The sequence below is a fragment of the Martes martes genome (assembly GCF_963455335.1).
Source record: "Martes martes genome assembly, chromosome: 3".
Lineage (NCBI taxonomy): Eukaryota > Metazoa > Chordata > Mammalia > Carnivora > Mustelidae > Martes > Martes martes.
The window spans coordinates 195,510,006-195,532,664 of NC_137890.1; the positions used below are offsets into that span (position 1 = coordinate 195,510,006).

The 22,659-nt window shown below is 42.7% G+C and overlaps 1 protein-coding gene across 3 annotated transcripts in view; it reads left to right on the forward strand.

Annotated features, from left to right (window-relative positions):
* The window catches only part of TFPI (tissue factor pathway inhibitor), a 68,638-nt gene that overhangs the window by 40,238 nt on the left and 5,741 nt on the right, over window positions 1-22,659 (forward strand). For 2 of the 3 annotated variants that reach the window (XM_080798936.1, XM_080798935.1), the window contains 3 exons: window positions 1,474-1,512; window positions 5,450-5,626; window positions 7,846-8,034. In XM_080798936.1, the coding sequence (XP_080655062.1) occupies window positions 1,474-1,512; window positions 5,450-5,626; window positions 7,846-8,034 (405 nt within the window). Of the gene's footprint in view, window positions 1-1,473; window positions 1,513-5,449; window positions 5,627-7,845; window positions 8,035-21,875; window positions 21,901-22,659 lie in introns of all 3 variants that reach the window. The other variant, XR_013966567.1, reaches the window with a different exon arrangement.

Sequence of the window (22,659 nt, forward strand, 5' to 3'; positions counted from 1 at the left end):
GGAATCAGAAAACAAACAAGTTATCTCTCTTAATATTGCATGAACACTGAAATCAAGCATTTCTCTGTTCCTATCCAACGGCTACTGTCAGTAGGCAAAACAGTAAAAATGATTATTTAGCACTCTAGTCTGATGTAATATTTACCTGTATATATTCCTTCTTTGCCCTCATAAATTAAAACTGAAACAAGTTAATTGTGCATTAAAATATTTCAATATAAGCTTATTATGACAATTCACTATCTAACTGAAACGCATTGACAGTTGGTTATTCACAAGGAGAAAGACCCTGAGGTTTCCTTAATATTTAAAATACTGTATATATATATTTTTAAAGACTATTTAATAAAGCATAGGAAATTTTTAAAAAGAGGCCTGATTACCTTCTCTTTCAAAGATGTTTTATTCTGCAAAGAATAACCTAACTTGTTGATTTTTTTTAAAAAGATTTTATTTATTTATTTGACAGGCAGAGACTACAAGCAGGCAGAGAGGCAGGCAGAGAGAGAGGAGGAAGCAGGCTCCCTGCCAAGCAGAGAGCCCGATGCGGGGCTCGATCCCAGGATCCTGGGATCATGACCTGAGCCGAAGGCAGAGGCTTTAACCCACTGAGCCACCCAGGTGCCCCCTAACTGTTGATTTTTGGCTGAAAGGGCATATAAACCAACTTATTCCCCCAACCCCTATCTCTCCGGCTATACAACTAATTATAAACTGCCTTGACCAAGGCTTTTCTCTGCAAAACAAGTCATTGTACAACAAACATCACTCAGCCTTCCTAATTTTCACATGAGCAAATTAAAGCTTCACATATTGTACTGATTTGCATTTCATTACTATTCATTTACATTAGAACTTAGAATCTATACTTGAATATAGTGGGTCAAAGACAAGCAGCGTTCTAGTTCTTGAGTGGAGTAATTCCATTAATTCTTTGCGGTTAAACCGAAAAATATGTCACAGATATTTTTCGCTTCCTTTCTCTTCCATACTTAGAAATCATAATAAAACTTGTGATTGGGTTGAAGCAAAGCAGCCGGGAAGGAATCAGGAAAGGAGACGATTCTGGTTTCTTCTTGCCCTACTGCCACTTCTCTGTGGAAATGACCTGTTCTGATATGCAAAGTGCGCTGCCGGGATTACCTCCGTATTTCACATTACCTTAGTGATTTTCGGTCACAGGTCTTTTGAATAGCAGTTGTAGTTCACCACGAATTCTTACTTTCGTCAGTGTGTTAGAAACCTTCGGCCCTGGTTTTAAGACATTATTATGTTAAAGTGTAGATAGCCTCATATTTATAAAAATCAAAATTATTTAATCTTTAAAGAAAATAAGAAATGTAAGCTACTTGTTGACATTTTGTGTAAGAATTTTAATGGCAATAAATACATCATCCTAGTTTGTTAAATTGAAATTTATATATAATTTATATATATTGTTGTAACTGATGCACATACTGTTTTTTCTTGCAGTTTATCCAAAGACAAGGACACATTTACAATTAGAAAAAGGTAAGCATTCACTTATATGCTAATTAGAATTTACGTAAGACGCTTAGAAATTCGATTCTTACTTTTTTTGGATATGGAGTTCATCATAAATCTATATGATCTTTGAAACTGTGTTTTATTTTGTATCAATATAATGAAAAACTTAAAATAACGTACATGATATTTGGTAGGGAAGTCTTCGAACACTGTACTCTCCTTCTGATGCAGCATGGTATTTAGTATTAGATCAGCCAAATCCCACAGCCACGCACATGGTATTTTACCATCTCCTGAGCAGTAATTTAGATGCTGCTAACCTTACTTTAGTTCTCAGATCCCAGTCCCTTGATAATCTCAGCACTGTGCGTCTTCCGCAAGGTATACCCAGTGGTTCCCCGAGCTGGTCCATGTCTCCGAGCTGTCCCAGTCCGTCCGCGGCAGTGAACGGAGATGCGCGGCAATCAGCGGTTGCTCTCACCGACATCATTCACTCTGTGTGCACGCTTTTATCTTGTGATTTAAATTATTTATCGGTTTTAAATTTAGATTTATATTAAATAATTTTCTGATTAATGTGTTATATTAGCACATGAAAAAATATCAGCAGATTAAGAAATACATTCCTTTTAGTAAAGGTCTAGAAACTGATGGTCCAACTACCATTTAGGTCATTTTCTTTTGAATGAGAAGAACTGAACAAAGAGATCAAATTATTTAACTTGGGAAATGAGTCACAGAATTCAAAGTGCATTTTAATTTTTCTGACATCGATTAAAATGTGTGAGAAAAAGTTGAAAGCTTTTGAGGCTGCTAAACTTAAGACTTACTAGACTTTGGAATCAAAATTTATAAAATAAATTCAGTGGCAAGGTTTGTACAAACATGATCAGTGGATGTATTTATTTATAAATTTTAAAATAACTTTCTATAAATATTGAATTAATCTTTACAGAAATGTTCCATGTCCCAATTAAATGAAACTCGTTATCTGCGGTATCAAAGAATGCAGGATATTTACAAATAGTGGGTTTCATCCACCAAGTAAAAGATGATATCTTCATAAAAAGAAGTACCAATACTTAAATGTTAGGGTATTTTTAAAAAAATGTGAAATTAAGAAAAAATTGTATGCAGATAAAACTAATTATAAAATTATGCTATTTAATGTATATGTAATGATTTGGAATTCAATCATTCTTTTTCTTCTACTAATTCAATTAAGTTATATTTTTCCAAAAATGCAGTATTTTATTTTTACCAAAGTTATTGGCTCCACACAGTCAAAAATTGACAGCGTATAAAAAGTAACCATATACATTATAAAGCGCAGTATGAATTAGTAGGTGTGAGGAAGACGTCTATGGTGGGCAAAGGGGCATGCCTCTGCTACCAACTACAAGAATCACTTCTGCCATTGGAATGCCTATTTCCCTGACTATAAAATGAGCACATTAAGGGAAACAGAGCCCTTTTACCTTTAACAAGTTCTAAATCAACATTTTTAGGAGCTTTGTCAGATTGGCATTAACTGGATTAAGACAAAAAATATAACATTTCCTTAGATACAAGGTAAGAATGTTCTCCATTCCATGTAGGTTTATGGATTTCTTAATCATCCTAGAATAGCGGTGGTATTCAGGAGCAAGACAAGGTGTCCTCGGTTTTGTTCATGACCTACTCGGTTCATTACATTGCTTTGCTCAGCGAGATCACCACGCCTCCAGAATCCCCAGTCTGTAGAGTGCGACTTGAGCATTTATAGGAAATGTGACAGTAAGCAGGAGACCCCAGGATGGGAGATTGCTGGGTCAGAGCAGGAGAAAGATCAAGAGGCGACTTGAATGAACACATTTGTCAAGAGCCAGGGAGGTGGGCTGGAAAGTCGCTGGGCTTAGCAGGTGGTCCCAGGGCCGTAAGGTAGACGTGTAATTAGTGCCCCAGTTAGGAGCTCCTCTTCTCTCCTTCTTAACTGATCTTATACATGCGTATGAGAGAATAAAGACCTCTAATGAGACCTCGAAGCATACCCGCTTCAGTCTAACTTCGTGATAGGCTTCTCAGTGTCAACACTGGGACAGCTACAGAGACAGCCTCTTTGAAATAGTTCGGTTTAGGACAATTGTCAAGTGTGCAGCCTCAAACGGAAGTTAATAGTAAAACTTAATGTGGCCAGTGGAAGTTTGTTTCTCGCTAAAAATCTGTGTTCTGTGTTTTAACCGAGACTCAGTCTAGAGCAAGGATGGTGTTTCCGATTTAGTACGAGTGTTACTTTACCTGGGAAATATGGGGCATGAATTTCCTGATTTGTAACCTTATTTTAAACAGTAGGCCCGAGTAGAATTATTTTACAAGTGTGCAATTTCAAGTTCATCTTAAAATAAACTTATGTCCTTAGAATGGGGCCTCATAGTTAATAGCAACTTCCCGTTTCTTAATAATTCCTCAGCGTAATACCCTGTAGTTCTGTATTCTTTATATGCAACAGATTTTACCTACTCCTTTTCGTTAAACATAGAATTCTCATATTCTCTGTTAGGATGATTTAAAATTTCCTACGAAGTACATACTAAGGCCAAAACAAATAAAAATGATAGCAACTGAATGTATCTTTTACTCAGTCTCTTGTAAAAAAGTATTACAAAAATTTAAAGAATTGTTTTTTTTCCTTGTCCCATAAATTATGCTTAGCCACAAATGGCCAATATGGTGATGATAGTAACATTCACCTTGAGAAACAAGAGGCAATAAACAATAAACAAAATAACTTTCAAACTGGTAATTTGAGAAGTTATAGAAGATAGATATTTTATACTACATGAAAATAGGATGTTTATTTAATAAAACAATGCCTTCCTAGGAGATCAGCCCGCCTGAAGGTTTGCGATTATTGCAGAAATCGTTATTAAATATACACTTTTTAGAGTAAAACCCTCCTGAGTGTTGCTTCCTTGAGATAGAACAAGTTGCTTTAAAATGTAAAAGGACACGACAGTTCATTTTTGCCACTCTGATAATATAGTTGCAGGGGAAAAGTGGGGAGATGGGGGCCTCGCCCAATTCAAGCTCCCTATATCTTGCAATCACCATTTTGAAAATAAGTTTAATTCTCCTCTTTACAGAGTGTGCATGTAGACAAGGCTTGTAATGTAGATCACAGTGGCACAACTTCTGCGACAGCTGTGTTTAATCTGGCTTGGACCACTATCAAAGAATGGGCATTAGATTTTTTTCAAAAGCCTCTCCAATCCCTGAACATGTATTTCCTTTCTGCCTTTGCACTGTTGGAGTCACTCCAGTGCTGGGAAGAAGAAAAACAGGAGACACAGAGGCAGAGGATGTCACCTAATACAGACTCCAGCGTAAGAATTCAGGAACTCTAAGAATAGCCATGAAAGCTTCCAGAAGCCTCAAAGCTCCTACTCCAAAATTTTTAAAAATTGAAACCATTGTAAGGAAGCAACACATTACACTTCTTTCCCTAACGAGAGTCTACACTTGAAAAATATGAAATATTCCTAGACCTTTCCTAAATGTCAATGCATGTAGGCCTAAAAAAAAAATGGAACCAAAATTTTGCCATGATATTTTGTAATATTATGAATTTTTGAATATTTCTTTCAAACCAAGGGTAAAATAACAATATCTTTTACTCTTTTTACTCATGAAATAGTTAATAGTTGGTGCCCTATTAATTTATGTTGAGAAATTTAGAGCTTGAAATTCCAGTAGCAACAACGTGAGTAATAGATACATCTTCCTTATTCTAAACGTCCCAACAGACATAGTGGACAATTTTAATATTGTGCAGCTGTGGATAAAGTTTCATTTTTACCTTGTACTTTTAACTTTCCATGTTTACTCTTTAAATAACTTCAACTTAGTTGTTTTGTACATTCACCCAGCATAATTCATATTCACAAAAAAGTATCTTGCTTTCTGACATTTTGGTGATTTCCAGAAAAGCCAGATTACTGCTTTTTGGATGAAGACAGTGGACTCTGTCGCGGTTATATGACTAGGTATTTTTATAACAACGAGACAAAGAAGTGTGAGGATTTCAAGTATGGCGGGTGCCTCGGCAATCAAAACAACTTTATGTCCCTGGAACAATGCAGGAGCACCTGTGAGGACTCAGGTAAGTCGTCTGCACCTCATTTTACTTCATCCACAGGCATTCTTTCAAGAATGACCCATCTTAAAGGATGTTCAAGCTCACCTAGATTTTCGCTTCAGCCACGCAGATGAAGAGACATTACCACCCACTAAACCTGATAAAAAAAATGAGTCACTGTGTCAACTTAAAAAAAAAAAAAAGGAACAGAAAAGAAATGTGTAGAGGAACTTATTTCCATAGATTTATTTTAGGTTACATTATTTAATTTTCTTTCCTGAGAACATGGTAGTACAATGTAAGCATAAGGATAGGACTGCTGAAATCCCTTAGATTTATAATAGTTTGAAGACAAGTCGTTCTTTGGAACCTACCACCTAAAGTCAATCAGTTTTACCTGAGCATGAAATTTGTTCCAGGATTGCCTTAAGCGTTGACGGTTACCTTTTTTAACCAAGAACTACAAAGTTACTCACAGAAATGTGATCTTATTAAATGATACGGATAAATATGAACATTTACTGTTCACTCATTTAACAGCCATGTGACTAAAATTCCTAGAAGTCCGCACTTTTTTTTTTTTTTGGTATTTATTTGAGTGCGAGTGTGCGTGCGCCCCTGTGCACACGAGCTGGGGGAGGGACGGAGGGACGGAGGGACGGAGGGACGGACGGACGGAGGGACGGAGGGACGGAGGGACGGAGGGACGGAGGGACGGACGGACGGAGGGACGGAGGGACGGAGGGACGGAGGGGCGGAGGGACGGAGGGACGGAGGGACGGAGGGACGGAGGGACGGAGGGACGGAGGGACGGAGGGAGGGAGGGACGGACGGAGGGACGGAGGGACGGACGGACGGAGGGACGGAGGGACGGACGGACGGAGGGACGGAGGGACGGAGGGACCGAGGGACGGAGGGACGGAGGGACGGACGGAGGGATGGAGGGACGGAGGGACGGAGGGACGGACGGACGGAGGGACGGAGGGACGGAGGGACGGAGGGACGGAGGGAGGGAGGGACGGACGGACGGAGGGACGGAGGGACGGACGGACGGAGGGAGGGAGGGACGGACGGAGGGAGGGAGGGACGGAGGGACGGAGGGACGGAGGGAGGGAGGGACGGACGGACGGAGGGACGGAGGGACGGACGGACGGAGGGAGGGAGGGACGGACGGAGGGAGGGAGGGACGGAGGGACGGAGGGACGGAGGGACGGAGGGGCGGAGGGACGGAGGGACGGACGGACGGAGGGACGGACGGACGGACGGACGGAGGGACGGAGGGACGGACGGACGGACGGAGGGACGGATGGAGGGACGGAGGGAGGGACGGAGGGACGGAGGGGCGGAGGGACGGACGAACGGAGGGGCGGAGGGACGGAGGGACCGAGGGACCGAGGGACGGAGGGACGGACGGACGGAGGGACGGACGGACGGACGGACGGAGGGACGGAGGGACGGATGGACGGAGGGACGGAGGGACGGAGGGACGGAGGGACCGAGGGACCGAGGGGCGGACGGACGGACGGACGGAGGGACGGAGGGACGGAGGGACGGAGGGGCGGAGGGACGGAGGGACGGACGGACGGAGGGACGGAGGGACGGAGGGACGGAGGGACGGACGGACGGAGGGACGGAGGGACGGAGAGACGGAGGGGCGGACGGACGGAGGGACGGAGGGACGGACGGACGGAGAGACGGAGGGACGGACGGACGGACGGACGGACGGAGAGACGGAGGGGCGGACGGACGGACGGACGGAGGGACGGAGGGACGGACGGACGGAGGGACGGACGGACGGACGGACGGAGAGACGGAGGGGCGGACGGACGGAACCTTGAAACCGACCCCCCCCCGAGCACGGAACCCACGGGGCTCCCCGGCGAGCCCCCCGCCAAGAGTCTCCGCCCACTGGTGTCTGCAGACGTCGACCCCCCCTTCTCCATCTGCCCCCCTTCCTCCTCCCCCTCCGCCCTTTCTTTCTCCTTCTTTTTTCTTTTTTTTTTTTTTTTAAGATTTTATTTATTTATTTAGGGAGAAACAGCACAAGCAGGGGGAGCGGGGGGGCGGCAGGCTCCGCCCTGAGCAGGGAGCCCAGCGCCGGGCCTGGACCCCCGACCCGGGACCCTGGCTGAGCCACGCGGGCGCCCTGATGTCTCCGCCTCTTAACCCAGGCGCTGGGCCTTGCTCTGTGTGTGTACGACCGGCCGACGACGGTGCCGCATTTTCATGGTGTTTTTTCCCAGCGCATGACCTTCCGTTGGAAGAATCCGTGCATAACACAGTCATAGCTGAGTCTACGGATGAGGCACCCGTCCTGGTCAGCTCTGGGGGCAGCATGACGCCCCTTGATTTGACGAACAACGTAACGTCGCTGGATTCTGTGAACAATGACTCCGTCGCCCCCCAGCCTACCGAGGCTCCCAGCCTTTGGGGTAAGAATATCTTTTTTTTAATTGCTTCCCCCCAAATATTACGGTAACAGTAGAAGCAGAATGTATATTAGACGTTTGCTTTTGTCTTTGTTTTTTTAAATACAGCTCTTGTCATAATAGGTGTGTTGAAATACTGAAGTTCAGAATGTTTGTCTTCGATCCTGTAAGGCTGATGATTTTCCTCTTTTAAAGTATGCTTCAGGGAGGCTTTTCATTATATATCCCACGGAAGCCTTCCTACGATGTTTAACTCTGCCAAATTTATCTTAGGAAATAATGTTCAGAGCTGAGCATCCATGTCTGGTGATCAATGATTACAGCGGCAGCGTTTTGTCCAAGGCAGCCTAGGGCTCTTCGAACATGGCATTGGGCAGGGTCTCAGGTGTCTAGTCACAGGACATATCGGGAATTTGTTGAATAACCATCACCAAAGGTTATGTCACTCTGAAGGGAATTGTCCTTTGGATTTCTGCAAGATTCTTTTCTGGGCTATACCCTGTCAATGTATTTTTCAAATTTAAAGAAACATAGAGGAAATATGCCCACAAGAAATGCAGAGCAGGAAAATAGTAAAAGTATTGGAATACAGAACTGGAATCCACAGGTATGCAGGCCGTTAAAAACAACCAAGAGAGCTTGAGGTTAACAGGCTAATTATAAGGTCCCACCTAAGTTTTAAAAATCACACGTGCTCCTTCACACACTGGAGGTGTCGCTTCGACGCAGTCCGTGTGGAAGTTTCAAATGTCGAGTTGAGGAGCGTTGAGAGACTTCTGTAGCTCACAACTGTGGCCCGAGGGCAAACGAGACAGAGTGTGCAGCAGGGGCTCCCACGGCAGCATGTGTCACAGTCGGGCGGGGACAGTCTCCGGCACCCCCGCTCCAACCGACACAGCAGCAGACGGGGAGCGGCTCGGCCGCACGGGTGGGGAGACAGTGGTGCTGCGCCCTGTCCCTGTCCCTGTCCCTGTCCCTGTCCCGAGGGAGGGATGTAAATGCCACGCTCGGTGCCACAGGGACCCGGTCGTGTCTGTGGGCTTCGCTTCCGCCCTGCATGCCAGCCCTGAGCGGCCCCACGGAGAGCTGGAAGCGCGTGTGCGGGAGGACCGGGCCGTGGGAGCGGGAGGCGCCGAGCGGGAACGTGACACCTGTTCTCCGCGCTGCCCGCGAGGGGACGCGTTTACAACCTGGCCCTCCGTCCCTGCCGCTCGGGCTCTCCTGCCCACGTCCCCGCCCTTCCCTACGGCCTCAGCCCAGCCTCGGGATCAGGATTAATTCGTGAAATCTGAAGTATAAGGTTCCTTTAGTAAAGTGTTTTTTTGTTAAATGTGAGGTCTTAAAAAATCAGTGGGTTCCCTAGGAATTAAATTCCCGAAATTGCAGGCATTCGAGCCGCGTTCCAGCAGCCTGTGAGGCGCCAGGAGTGACCTGCAGAACTTCAGAGGGGGTCTGAGAACAGGACATTCAAATGCCTTCAGGGCCTCAGACTAGACTCTGTAATGAGAGCAGGGAGTCCAATGCCGGAGGAGTTCCGTCTAGTTTTCAAACGCTACTTTGTTTGTAAGACGGTAATAGTAAATATCTTGGTAGCTCTGATGTATTACCTGTGAAATTAAGTAATTTCATTGCATTGTTTCTTTGTGTCCTTCCAGCCCTGTGTCTGTCAGTGACATTTTGTTTTATCCAGCTAAGTGTCCCATGCGGAAAAGCACGCTAAGTCGTACTGTGTCAAAGATGCGAAAGTTTAGAGTAACAAACTTAACGGGTTTAAAGAGACATGTGATACAATACGTCTACTAATAAAATAATGCATGAAATCAGTTTGCAATACGTTTCAATATTTTTTGTTTGGCATGCTTCACTAATTCAAATAGAGATCTGTATTTATTTATCATAATGAGTGGAATAAGTTATGAGAAAGTTTTGCCTTAAAGTTTTATCAAGTATAAAAATCATGATTTTTGGCATGCACACGGCCAAAATAGAAAGGAGGAGACAAAATAAGTGTGAGAAGATAAACGAGTTTTAAATGCTGTCTGATAAATGTCCTAAGTTTTTATGTAGTTGCGCAATGAAAAGTATAAAAAAACCAAATTAATGGTTATAACAGAAAATTACTAAGGAAACAGTAAAAATTCACAACATGAACTTAAAAGGAAACAAGATTAAGAGGATTTTTATTTAAAACAATAGACATTTAATTCTTTCATAGTAACTGCATTTAAAATTAGGGAAATCTTTCTCCTTTCTTTGTCCAGAGAATTATTTCATTTTTTATTATATGTAATTGCCTCAAGACTTCAATTCCTCTATTCAATTCCTCTAGCCAATCTGACCCCTTTTCTTCTTTTTCTAGAGTATTCATTTCTCACTCTTTTGTTTTGTAACATTCCTGAGCTAAAGCGTGAAACAATATTGCAATAGCGACTATAGGAAGTTTGACGCAGAGTCGCTAACGTGAAAGGGGACAATGCAGCTGTGCCCTCACGCTTCGTAAGATCCACTCAATCCCGTGCCCCTCCCGTCCAAGGTGGGGAAGGTGGAAATGCAGCTGTCGCTCTTCACCAAGACCTAGATGAGCCCTTCTCTACCTCACCCAATGCCAGAGGCAGTTGTGCCCCCACTTTTCCCGTACGCAGACGATCCCTTTCCTACTCCACCAAAGGCTTTTGCTGAGGTCTATGAAGACACTGTTGACATTCCAGCTCAAAAATAATTACATCTGTCAGTGCTTGCGATTATATTAGCATATTTTAATTTAAGAAATATGTTTCTATGTTTCTGTAAAACCTTGTTGTTCAAGGTTTTGGCAAATGTATAAGGTTCTCCGTTTTACTTTGTTTTGAAAAGATGTAAGTTGTTTTAATTGTGATTCAGTGCATAGGAATAGTAACATACCCCGCAACAAAAATAGGATAGCATTCATTTAAAATTCTTTCCATTAAATAGCAATCCTTAGGTAGAGTATTTGAATATTCCAAACACGTAGCTAGACTGTGCTATCGTTATGAAGAAGAACATTTGTAAACATAATTTCAATGTTTCTTTTCACGATGATAGTAGGAAAACCTTTTAGAAGTTTTGTTTGCTGTTTATTCTTAACTAGCAGGAAATTGCGTGTAAGCTTGAGAATGTTTTTCCCAGTGAGCCTCCTTGACTGGAGATATTGGAATGCCTACCACTGAGCTTTAATTTTCTCCTTTTATTTCCAGATTTTGTTATTTGTAGGCTATGTAGGGGATCTCAAAGATAGAGGCTTGCCCTTCCTTAAAGAGATTCTTATAACATCTTTTGTAAGCACATCCTTAGGTACAAGTATTTGAGTTTGGATGGGCTGAACTAATGAGTATATCAATGTAGGTAGAACAAATGCTTGTTCTCACCACGCGGGTGAGAACTAAAGCCCCCATCTAAACATGTGTACGTGTGTACTTAATCTTCAGAACGAAAAACTACAGCAGTTGGTTTTCTTGACTCTTCCTTTGGGGCTAGCACGATAGTCCAGTCGGTCAAAGACTCAAACCCCAGTTCTTCTACTTGTTGCTGTGCAACCTTGAGTTACGTCTTAGCCTCTCTGAACCTTAGTCTCCCACCAGACAGCGAGGGGGGCAGTAATGCAGTTCTCACCTTCTGTTTTGCTGTGAGGTGAAATCAGTCAGTATGCAGGGTCCACTAAGCACAGAGCAGTACCCACTCCAAGCTACGCAAGTATCACTCATCACTATTTCCTGTGGGACCCAGAGCAACCCCCGTAACTTCCTTGGCCTTCGTTTCTCACCTGCACAGCAACGGTCTCTAAGTTCCTCTTCGCAGAAGTCGGTATTTCAGACACTCGTAAGGTCTCTACTTACTCAGCTAAACGCATCGGTCCACATATGGTCACAAATTAACCTTCAGAAGAGAAAGGCCTAAATTAATAGAGAGACGGAAACTTACACAGTTCAGATGCGTTTAGTGGAAACAAGTTAAGATTATCGTCATATGGAAGTATGATGGGGCTTTGAAGCCAAAAGAACTTCGTGTAACTTTTCTTTGTCTTCTGAAAACTTCCAGCTTTCCAAACTTGCGGCGTTCTGCCGCCATTTCTAGCGGTTTCGGTTGGAGCCCTGGGTACTCTCCTCCGCTCACCCTCTCCTTCTAGTCAGTCCTTCTATTGCTTTTTCTAATGGAATGTTCATTCCTGTCTTCTCCGTTTTCAGTCTACCTGTTTTGTTCAGAATATCAATCTTGTGGGTTTTGAGGATCTCCATCTGACGTCATCAAACAGGGACACTAACGAAAATGAAAGGGGGATGCCAAAAAAAAGATCTATTTGAAATAAATATATATATTGACAGAAAACTAGGTCTGTCATTTTGGTGGATAGATAAAATGGATTTATTTTTAAAGTATTTCAATTTTCAAAAAATCACATATGTGTTGGGATATGATCTACCAAAAAAAAAAAAAAAAAAACATGAGCTCGGACCAATACTGGCTCAGGCAACCCAGGTGTCATAAACCTCAGATAGATATCAAGGAGATCAGATATACCATATATATTAATATATACTCATATATATCACACATGTTAAATACAACATTTCCTATAGGTATGCATATAGACACATGCACATAGATGTATATGTGCATAATACATGTGTATACACGCATATGTACATCCATGGGGGGACAGAAAAGACAGAGAACAAGGGAGTCATGCGTGACATGCACTGGATACCCATTTCTGACACTGCTGTCCTACTCTCATTCATCCATTATATTAGGGTCAGAGTATCTTCAGTCAAGCAAGTTCACATATTTCTTTTCCATTAGAGAAAAATAAATTAAAACCTTAACAGATAGACTCTTTCTGTGGTAATTTAGCCTCATTCACTTGTTTTAGATTTTTCTGCATTATCCGCTACCCCCCTAGCTGTCCCAGATTTTTGTCTCACTAAATACAAAGTATTTTTGTCCCTCCTGAATGGACACTGTCATTAAGTAGAACTCATTTACTCTGTTACTAGTAAACACGAATTATCCGTCCTTAGGGCTCCTGACGTTTTGTTCGGCTTCTCCGTCCTGAGATCCACAGCCCTCCATGTGGAGGCTGTGCTCACCCCCACGAGGAGGCTGTCCTCCCCCCCCCTTCTCGCGGCTTCCGATGCTGACTGCCCTCATGCTTCTATGACTGGAGGTCGTCTTAGCCCCACCTCGCTGGCTAGATGACAAGGTTTTGGAGGAAAAAGACCATGTATCATACGTTTTGCAGATCTTCCCTCCTTAGTATTCAGATCAGTGTTACACGTAGGACAGGTGGCTCACAATTTTTATCTGTAAATTGTGACCCACAGTTACAGAAGAACAGACGGCAGTTGGAAGCACGCCGGTCATCCGTAGCACGTCCTTCTGCGTCCATGCGTCCGTGTCCGCTTTAGGATAAGTCAGCAGTTTGTGCACATTTTAGTATTTCTGCTTTACATCATGTATGTGATGCCTTTGATAACATGCCATTAATAAAGTTTTAATATCTATGTGAACATAGTTAATACAGTCCTCCCAATAGAGCTCACTGGTAAATGTCTATCAAAGAAAAGTTAGTGTTCTCAAGTGTTCATACTGATTCTGGGATCTTTTTTTTTTAAAGGAATTATTTGTTTATTTTTCTGTGTTTTTTTATTTAAAGGCAAGGTAGTTAACATAGAGTATATTATTAATTTCAGGGGTTAATTTTGTGATTCATCAGTTGCATGTGATTCTGGGCTTTTTGAATGGACCCGACCCGTTGATTTAAAAAGTGATTTGGGGCGCCTGGGTGCTCACTCGGTTAAGCATCCAACTCCTGATTTCGGCTCAGGTCGCGATCTCAGAGTCATGAGACCGAGCCCTGCATCAGGCTCTGCACTCAGTGGGGCTCTGCTTAAGATTCTCTCTCTCCCTTTCCATCTGCCCCTTCCCCCATGCTCGCTCACTCTCTCTAAAATTAATCTTTTTTAAAAAGTGATTTATTTTCTTGGTTCTCATTGTGTCTTTACTTCTCTACGTCAACTCGTAATTACTGCCTTGGGACTACATCAGCTATATATTTTGAAAAAAACAAAATCTTGTGATAGACTTCAAAAACCTGGCAACTCAGTCTCCCACTTGGTCTCTGACAGAAAGAAAAGAACACCTAAATATTGGACCTAGTCCGTATTTCTTCCTGGCAGCCACTAAGTCAAGGGAAAATGATTGTGTCTCATTCTGCAAGCCATTTGGGTACCTGAGGCTCTCTCTCTCCTGCCTGTATTCAAGGTATAACCTACCCGCCAGATTCCATATACATGTGGGAAAAATGGAGAGAAAAGAAAACATAAACATAAAACATGTGTGTATAAAACATATATACACACACACACGCACATGTATCTTTTAAAAAAATTTTGGTTATCATTGGCCTTTGGGAAGAGATGTTATATAAATTGACTGAATGAAAGTCAAATGCCGTCGCTGAAGCAGTTAATTTATAGATTTGCAAGAAAACACTGTCACCGGTTTGGTCTCTGGTTGAAGATTTGCTTACACGTTACCACCACCCGAAGTGTCTGCAAAGAAAATACCCCGTCGTCTAGAGCTCCGCAGTTCGCCGCTAGCCTGCCGACAGTTCTGGAAAGCCCCCTTCACCAAAAACCCGCTTCAGCGGCCCTCCCAAGGCACCCCGTTTGTCCTGTGCTCCCCGACCCAGAAGACAGAAGCTTCCCTCATGGAAATACGCCTGCTTGGTGACACCGGGGCCTCTCACGCTGGTTACTGGCAAGCTGGCTTTCTAAAAATAGGTGACTTGTGGAGAGGACCCGGGAGGCCGTCTACTTCCTGGCAGCAGAGCCGGGGAGAAGCAAAACTGCGGCACCTTCCCTCTGCCGGCCCCGCTGCCGGCCGGACACAGTCACCCTGGGTGACCGCTGACCGCTGTGGCTAATCCCTCTCTTCCTGGGCCGTCTCTGCTTTCAACAAGGATACGCTCTCTTGCCCCGGTCACGGGAGTCCGCCAGAGACGTGTTCCTGAAACTTTTTTTAAAAGGTCTAAACAGACTTCTAATTTATGAATTAAATTCTTTGGTATGACACTAATCCTATATGAGTGAGTAAAATACTGGATCTCATTAAGTATCTGACCATTATACAACTATCGATCAGAACTTGCAAATGAGTACAAGCTGCAAACGAACGAATGAACGAGACCAATTGGATGGTCCTTCCTAATTGAAATAAGGTGCCCTACAATACCGTTAGTTTACAGTGACCTGACATTTACAGACGTCATAGTTACCGCCTGTCCCCACACAGAGTCACTGCAGTGTCCACCATCCTCCCTGCGCTGTGCACCCACCACTCACCGTCGGAGCGAGGCCTCCCGCGGCTCGAGCGCGCCACCCTTGCGGACGCCTCCCTCCCCGTACCCTCGTAGAGCCACAAGTCTGTTCTCTGTATTTGTGTTTTGTTTTGTTTTTCAGATTCCAATATCCTGAAATCATAAGGAATCTGACTTTTCAGACTTATTTCCTTTGGCATAATGCCGTCTAGGGTCAAGCACGGTCTCACCAATGGCAAGATCTCATTCTTTCTTGCGGCTGAGTGATATTCTGTGGGGCGCACGTGTGTGTGTGTGTGCGTGTGTGTACACACACCACGCCTCTGCCCGTCCACCTCCTGATGGACACCTGGGCTGCTGCCGTGGCTTGGCTGCTGTCAGTAACACTGCAGCGAACGCAGGGGCGCACGTATCTTTTCTTCAAATTAGTGTTTTTGCTTTCTTTGGATACTCAGTAGCAGAATTATTGGATCATATGGTATTTCTATTTTTAATTTTTTGAGGAAACCTCATAATTTTTTCCGAAGTGCCTGCATCAATAGACACTCCCATCAGGAGCACTTGCGGGTTCCTTTTCCGCCACATTCTTGCCCACACTTGTTTCTTGTCTCCCGATACTCGCTATTCTGACAGTTATAAGGTGATATCATTGTGGTCGTGATTTGCATTTCCCTGAGGACTAGTAATGTTGAGCCTCTTTTCATGTATTTGTTAGACATCTGTAGGTCTTCTTTGGAAAAATGCCTCTCAGGTTATCTCATTTTTTTTTTTTAAAGATTTTATTTATCAGATAGAGATCACAAGTAGGCAGACAGGCAGGCAGAGAGGGAGAGAGGAAGGGAAACAGGCTCGCTGCTGAGCAGAGAGCCCGATGCGGGGCTCGATCCCAGGACCCTGAGATCATGACCTGAGCCGACGGCAGAGGCTTTAACCCACTGAGCCACCCAGGCGCCCCAGGTTATCTCATTTTTTTTTTTTTAATTTATTTATTTGTTAGAGAGAGAGAGCGAGCGAGCACAGGCAGACAGAGTGGTAGGCAGAGGCAGAGGGAGAAGCAGGCTCCCCGCCGAGCAAGGAGCCCGACGTGGGACTCGATCCCAGGACGCTGAGATCATGACCTGAGCCGAAGGCAGCTGCTTAACCAACTGAGCCACCCAGGTGTCCCGAGGTTATCTCATTTTTTAATGGAATTGTTAATTTGGCGTTGAACTGTACAAGTTCTTTACACACTTTGGATATTCACCACTTTTCAGATACCTCATTTGCAAATGGCATCTCCCATCCCACGGGTTGCCTTTCCGTTTTGTTAGTTGTTTTATTCACTGTTCAGAAGCTTTTTAGTTTGACGTAATCCCACTTGTTTATTTTTGCTTTCGTTGCTTTTGCCCGAGGAGACAGACTCCTACCATATTGCTAAGACCAATGCCCAGGAATTTACAGCCTATGTTTTCTTTCAGGAATTTATGGTTTCAGGTCTTACATTAAGATCTTTAACCCATTTTGAGTTTACTTTTATATATGGTGAAGAATGGGGTCCAGTTTTGTTATTTTGCATGAGCTGACCCACTGCCCCAAAACCATTTATTGAAAAGACGGTCTTTTCCCCATTGTATATCCTTCCCTCCTTTGTCATAGATAAACTGACCAAATAAGTTTGGGTTTATTACTGGGTCCTTTCATTCCATGCACCTGTGTGTCTGATTTTAGACGGCACATCGCTACTATTACACGAATTTGGTATTAACTGCTCTAGAGCAGGTGAGGAATGAGGAACGGGTTAGAAAAGCCCGTGCTACTCCATGTTAATTCTCTGATTGCCCTACTTCTATTTGAATAATGACCAATCTGTGCAGGAATAAGTTTAAAAAGCACTTTTATAAAATATATTAACTACGAAAATCCCACCTCTATCTTTTCTTGGGACACGGTGGAACATGGTTTCTAGTCTTCTGTCACTTCTTACCGCTATTAAAAGGAGAGCCGACTGGCCAGTGCCAGTGGGATCACAGAGCTCACAAACACCTGGAACTTTGGTCTCTTTCCAGAATCAGTCCAGGTTGACTATGCAAACACGGTAATTCTTGCCTTTAAATGTTTGAGCTCTTTGAATACTGTTTGGCTCAGCACTCCTACGCCCAAGACTTGTTTCCAGTTTCTTCATTTGATGACTTATTTTGATGAGATATCTTTTTCCTGTTCAAACTTGATAAACTCCGACTTCATGCATGTAACTTAGGGTAAGAAACATATACGACATTCTGAGCCTGCGTGGCAAAGGAGAGAGAATTTGGAAACTGGATATAAAAGGGAAGTTGTGACAGCTTTCTCTTTATCTGATAATTATTAAATGGTCTTTGCTCGGTTATTTTTATTTTCTAGGTAGTTTTCAGAGGACACCTTATGGTGGTTAAGAGCATTGGCTTATGGGCGGAAAGACACGGGTTTAAATTCCAGTCCTCCTCCTCGCCAGGTCTTTTTGTGGACTTGAACGAATCACACAACTCCTGGCCATGTTCCTCACTTGTTATACATGGAGAGTAATAGCTCACAAAATTGCTGATGATTACGGCAAATATAAAATTCTTATCCCCATGTTTAACATGCAATAAGGACTCAGAACTATTAATATTTGAAGGTTTTGATGATGATTACCCAGTGTCAATGGAGATTTATAACAGGAAGAAATAATCAGGGGTATTATTTTATACATATAGTGATCATTTTTACATGTAACTAAAGCCTGTAACCTTGATCTGAAGTATCTTCATTCAATAGTCATAATACTATGAGTATCTGAAGTAAAATACAGCCCTTCTAAAATTCAGATGTAATTATAAAACACTAATACGTATTTTGTGTCTTTGGACCGTATGCTCTAATCGGGGGACTTGTAAACCTGTGTTTCTAATCTTACCCTATGACCTGAGGCATAAGTCTATTATACTTCTTAATGTCAGTTCAGTTCAACAAATCCTGAGTGACTCCTGTATGATGGGAATTGTCACAGGGACGGGGAGTCTGAGTAAAAAATAAGAAAGATGGTGGTGTTCTTTACAGGCCTGCCTGTGGAATGGGGTGAGGGGACAGGTACGAAGATGACGTCAGTGCCTGCACGACGTGCTAAGACAGAGCGCTGCACACGTGTTGTGGGGGGACAGAGGCATAGTATAATACTTCCATTGAAGGGGGTCAAAATTAAAACTTTATCTTTTTCTAAACTTGTGTTCTATCTTTTATCTAACATCTTGGATTTATTTTTTTAGATGCTGGCTAATACATGAGCACGGTTCACAATTCTGTCTTTTCAGGGATTTTCCTAGGTAAAGCTACCATGAAAGAAAGCCATGATAAAGTTGTAAATTATAACATTGTTATGACTGTATTTCATACTATAAGTCTATTTCATAATATACTTAAAATAGTCCATCTTCTTAGTCGATCGGTCTAAAAATACCAGAACTGTCTTCTTTCTAGCTCCCTCCCAGCCAGAGTCCACGAGGTACTGAGTTTCATTCACTTCCGCTGCACCTGCCTCAGCTGGGGTCTCCTTGCATCCGCCTTCATTCCAAGTCTCCTGCGGGGCTCAGCCTCCACATGCCCGGTTGCGCTCGCTTCACACATCAAGAAAGAGCGGAACTGTCTTTTTCATCCTTCAATAGTTTAAGTTGTTCATTAATGTCTGTATCATAAAACCCAAGTCTGTTAGTAATCAGAAACCTTCTGAATTTGGCCCAGATCTACTCTCCCAGCCCGGCCTCCTACTATACCCTCTTCAGATAGCCTGGAGTTTGCAAAGGGCCCCACACTAGGAATATTCTGACTTTTGTGCTTTTCTTTACCCATTTCCCCCTCTATCTCTTCCACTTGTTAAAATTTCATTCTTCCTTAAAAGCTGGTCAAGGGACTAAATAAATGTTAATTTTCACCTTTGCTAAAATCTTACAGGGTCTTCAATTTTGCAGCTGTCTAAGGAAAAACTTTTCTGATTATAAGACAATTATCTCAGGATAAATTATACTCATATAGCAGCATCATAGTTTGTAATTTTACCATGGCTTGCTTGCTTTACGGCTTTTTTTAGAAAAATCCCTGGATAAAGATAACTTTGTGAACTCTGTCCATGGAGTAGGCAGTATCCAGGCAAAGAAATCCAACCCAGTAGACATCTGCACAACTTCTCTTTCTTTTTAACCTGTGGAGCATCCTGTTGGGGCAAGGTGTCTCACAGTCGATCCCCCCGTGACCTTTCAGTTTCGAATGTCCTAGAAGCCCCCTTCTTACGTTTCAGTCTCCGCTGGTTACTGTGCACAGGGACAGAAAGGAAAAAAGTTCACAGTACTCGTTTTCCCATGCCTCGCTGGCTTTCCCTCTGATATAGAATGTCAGTTTCTGCCCATTTCACGCCAGCTTTCCCATGTTAGTGAGCGGAGACACCGCTTCTCCCGTAGTACAGAATTACTCTCTGTAAGTAGTGTCTTTACAGGTGACAGGGTTACTCTCTATTTCTAACCACAACAGATTCCCAATCTCCAGCCTTTTCCTTATGACCCCAGGACTCTGGGGTGAGTCTAAAAATATTTTGATTATATAATCCTATTTCTAACATATGTTATTTTTTAATTTGAATATTTTAATAGAGAAATTGAAAAAACAGAAAAGAAAAAGCCAACTGGCCATATTTGCATTTCACAGGAAAATCACTGTCAACATTTAGCATATTTCCTTTTCGCATTTCTTTGTTGTTTTTGTTCTCTACCACATCATGAAGTAAATAAAATATAGACTGAACGTAGCTTCTGGAGACTGGAGAATCCCTAACAGTATAGAATAACTCAGCATAGTGGTGTCTGTTCTGGGGAGTTGCAGTCTTGAGCACTGCTAAGGTCCCTACCTAATAAAAACGTCTCTCCAGGAATCATCTGCTTTTGTGGGTATGAGAAAAGAGTGAATGTAATTAAATGCATTGCACTAAGGCCTGTGTTTTATTTAGTAGTTGTTCAGGCACTTTTAAACATCATCGTGGAAGTATAAATTTATATAAACTTTTAGTGGAAAATTTGGCAGCATCTACAAAATTATAAATTGAGTATGGCCTTTGCATAATTCTATTTTTTTAAAATTTTTAAAAGATTTTATTGATTTATTTGACACAGAGAGAGAGCACAAGCAGGGGGAGTGGCAGGCAGAGGGAGAGGGAGAAGCAGGCTCCCTGCTGAGTGGGGAGCCTGATGTGGGGCATCATGACCTCAGCCGAAGGCAGACGCTTAAGGACTGAGTCACCCAGCCACCCCCATAATTCTGATTTTAGAAAGATCTTTAGAAATATCTGAACCAGTGTACAAGAATGCTCATGAGCCATCAATACGGAACTGAAAACAAGAATCCAAGTCCACATGAATCATGGTTGACTAAACACACTGTGCTCAATTCAAGAAAAGAGCACCGCACTTATTAAAAAGAAGGTGGATATGAGCAAATATTGAAACAGTCACAAAATACTAGTAAGTACAGGAAGACACAGAGTCGTACGCTCGTGTCCGTTTGCCTGTGCAAGCAATTTGATGGGAAATATATACCAAAACATTGACAATGGTTAAGGGACAAGGGTCAAATTATAGAGAACTTTTGTTTTATATTTGTTATACTTTTGCATTAATTCAGTGTCTTACAATGATAAATTATAATTGGAAAGTTAAAGTCTTTGGGGCATCTGGGTGGCTCAGTGGGTTAAAGCCTCTGCCGTCGGCTCAGGTCATGATCTCAGGGTCCTGGGATCGAGCCCCACATCGGGCTCTCTGCTCAGCGGGGAGCCTGCTTCCCTTCCTCTCTCTCTGGCTGCCTCTCTGCCTACTTGTGATCTTTGTCTGTCAAATAAATAAATAGAATCTTTAAAAAAAAAATAGAAAGTTAAGGTCTTTATATTTTTCTTTACTAGAAAATTATGGGGAAAAAGAACATTTTATTCCAAGGAAAGATTTACTATTCAATTCCTTAAAACAATCTCAGAAGACAAAACATTTCTCAGCAAGTCATGGGGTGATTCATAAATCCTAAATTGGTTGGTAAAATAAAAGCCTAAATGTTAGGTATGTAAAATGGGAACAGGAGGACACCACGGTAAGGACTCAAAGTGACTACAGAATTTGAAGTTTACCGTATAAGTTTTGGAGAAGATTTACATAAAGCACCTTAAATAGAAGACTGATTTCGGAGTGCCACCCTACAGTTTAGCAGCCACACTAGATCGTGGCAGTTCCTGGCAGCATGTAAGCAGAGCCTGAATTCTGAAAACTATCCTAGAGCCTCTAAGAGGAAGCCATCCAAGTTGTTACTAATGGCAAGATCACGACAGAATGCATTTGGTTATTAAATTACCTTTGGAAAATGAACAGAAGTCAGGTTAGTATCTTTTTATTCTATCTTAAATACCTGTGAATCCTTATGATCTAGACCAAAAAAATTACATTGTGTCACTACTTCAAAACCTTTATATTTTCTTTCATTATAGATGTCCTGGTCTGGATTTTGAGTAGGTGAGTGCCGGTGTTTCTCTCGAGTATATTTTAATTGAAAACAACCAAGCTTACCTCCTCATGAGGGGCGAGAACTCCTGTTTCCTCACCTTTGGAGATGAACTGGATGATAATCAAGGACTCAAAAAGCCGTTAGAGCTACAATGTCCTTGAGAAGCCGTCTGCTTCATTAGTTTAGTCATAGCGTTGTTGTCTATGCTAGAGTAGTCTAACGAGAGTCTTTTTTTTTAAGAGGGAAAGAGAGGGGAATGGGGGAGGGGTAGAGGGACAGGAAGAGAGAGAATCCCAAGCAGGCTCCAGGCCCAGTATAGAGCCCAACGCGGGGCTCGATCTCACAACCCTGAGATCATGACCTGAGCTGAAATCCAGAGTCGAACGCTTAACTGACTGAGCCACCAGGTGCACCAATCCAACGATAGTCTTAACTACTTGGAGTTCAAATGATTTTAGGAGAAATGAATTGGTTACGCAGCAAGTATAATTCATGTTCTGAAGAATAAAGGCCTTATAAAAACTCTACAAGTGAGAACTATTGTATTAAAACCTTTTAAAAGTTAACTGTAATACGGCATTCTTTATTAATTTCAAATTTTAACCCACTATCAAAATACTTGTATTTTTAGTGCTAGGAACCACAATAATTATCTGGGTCAACAGTGAGTTATAGTTGATAATCTGTGTAGACAGCGATTACAATCAGGGCAAACAAAGTGAAACAGGTGAACAACTGTGACACTCTCCAACGGCATCCGTGCTGGC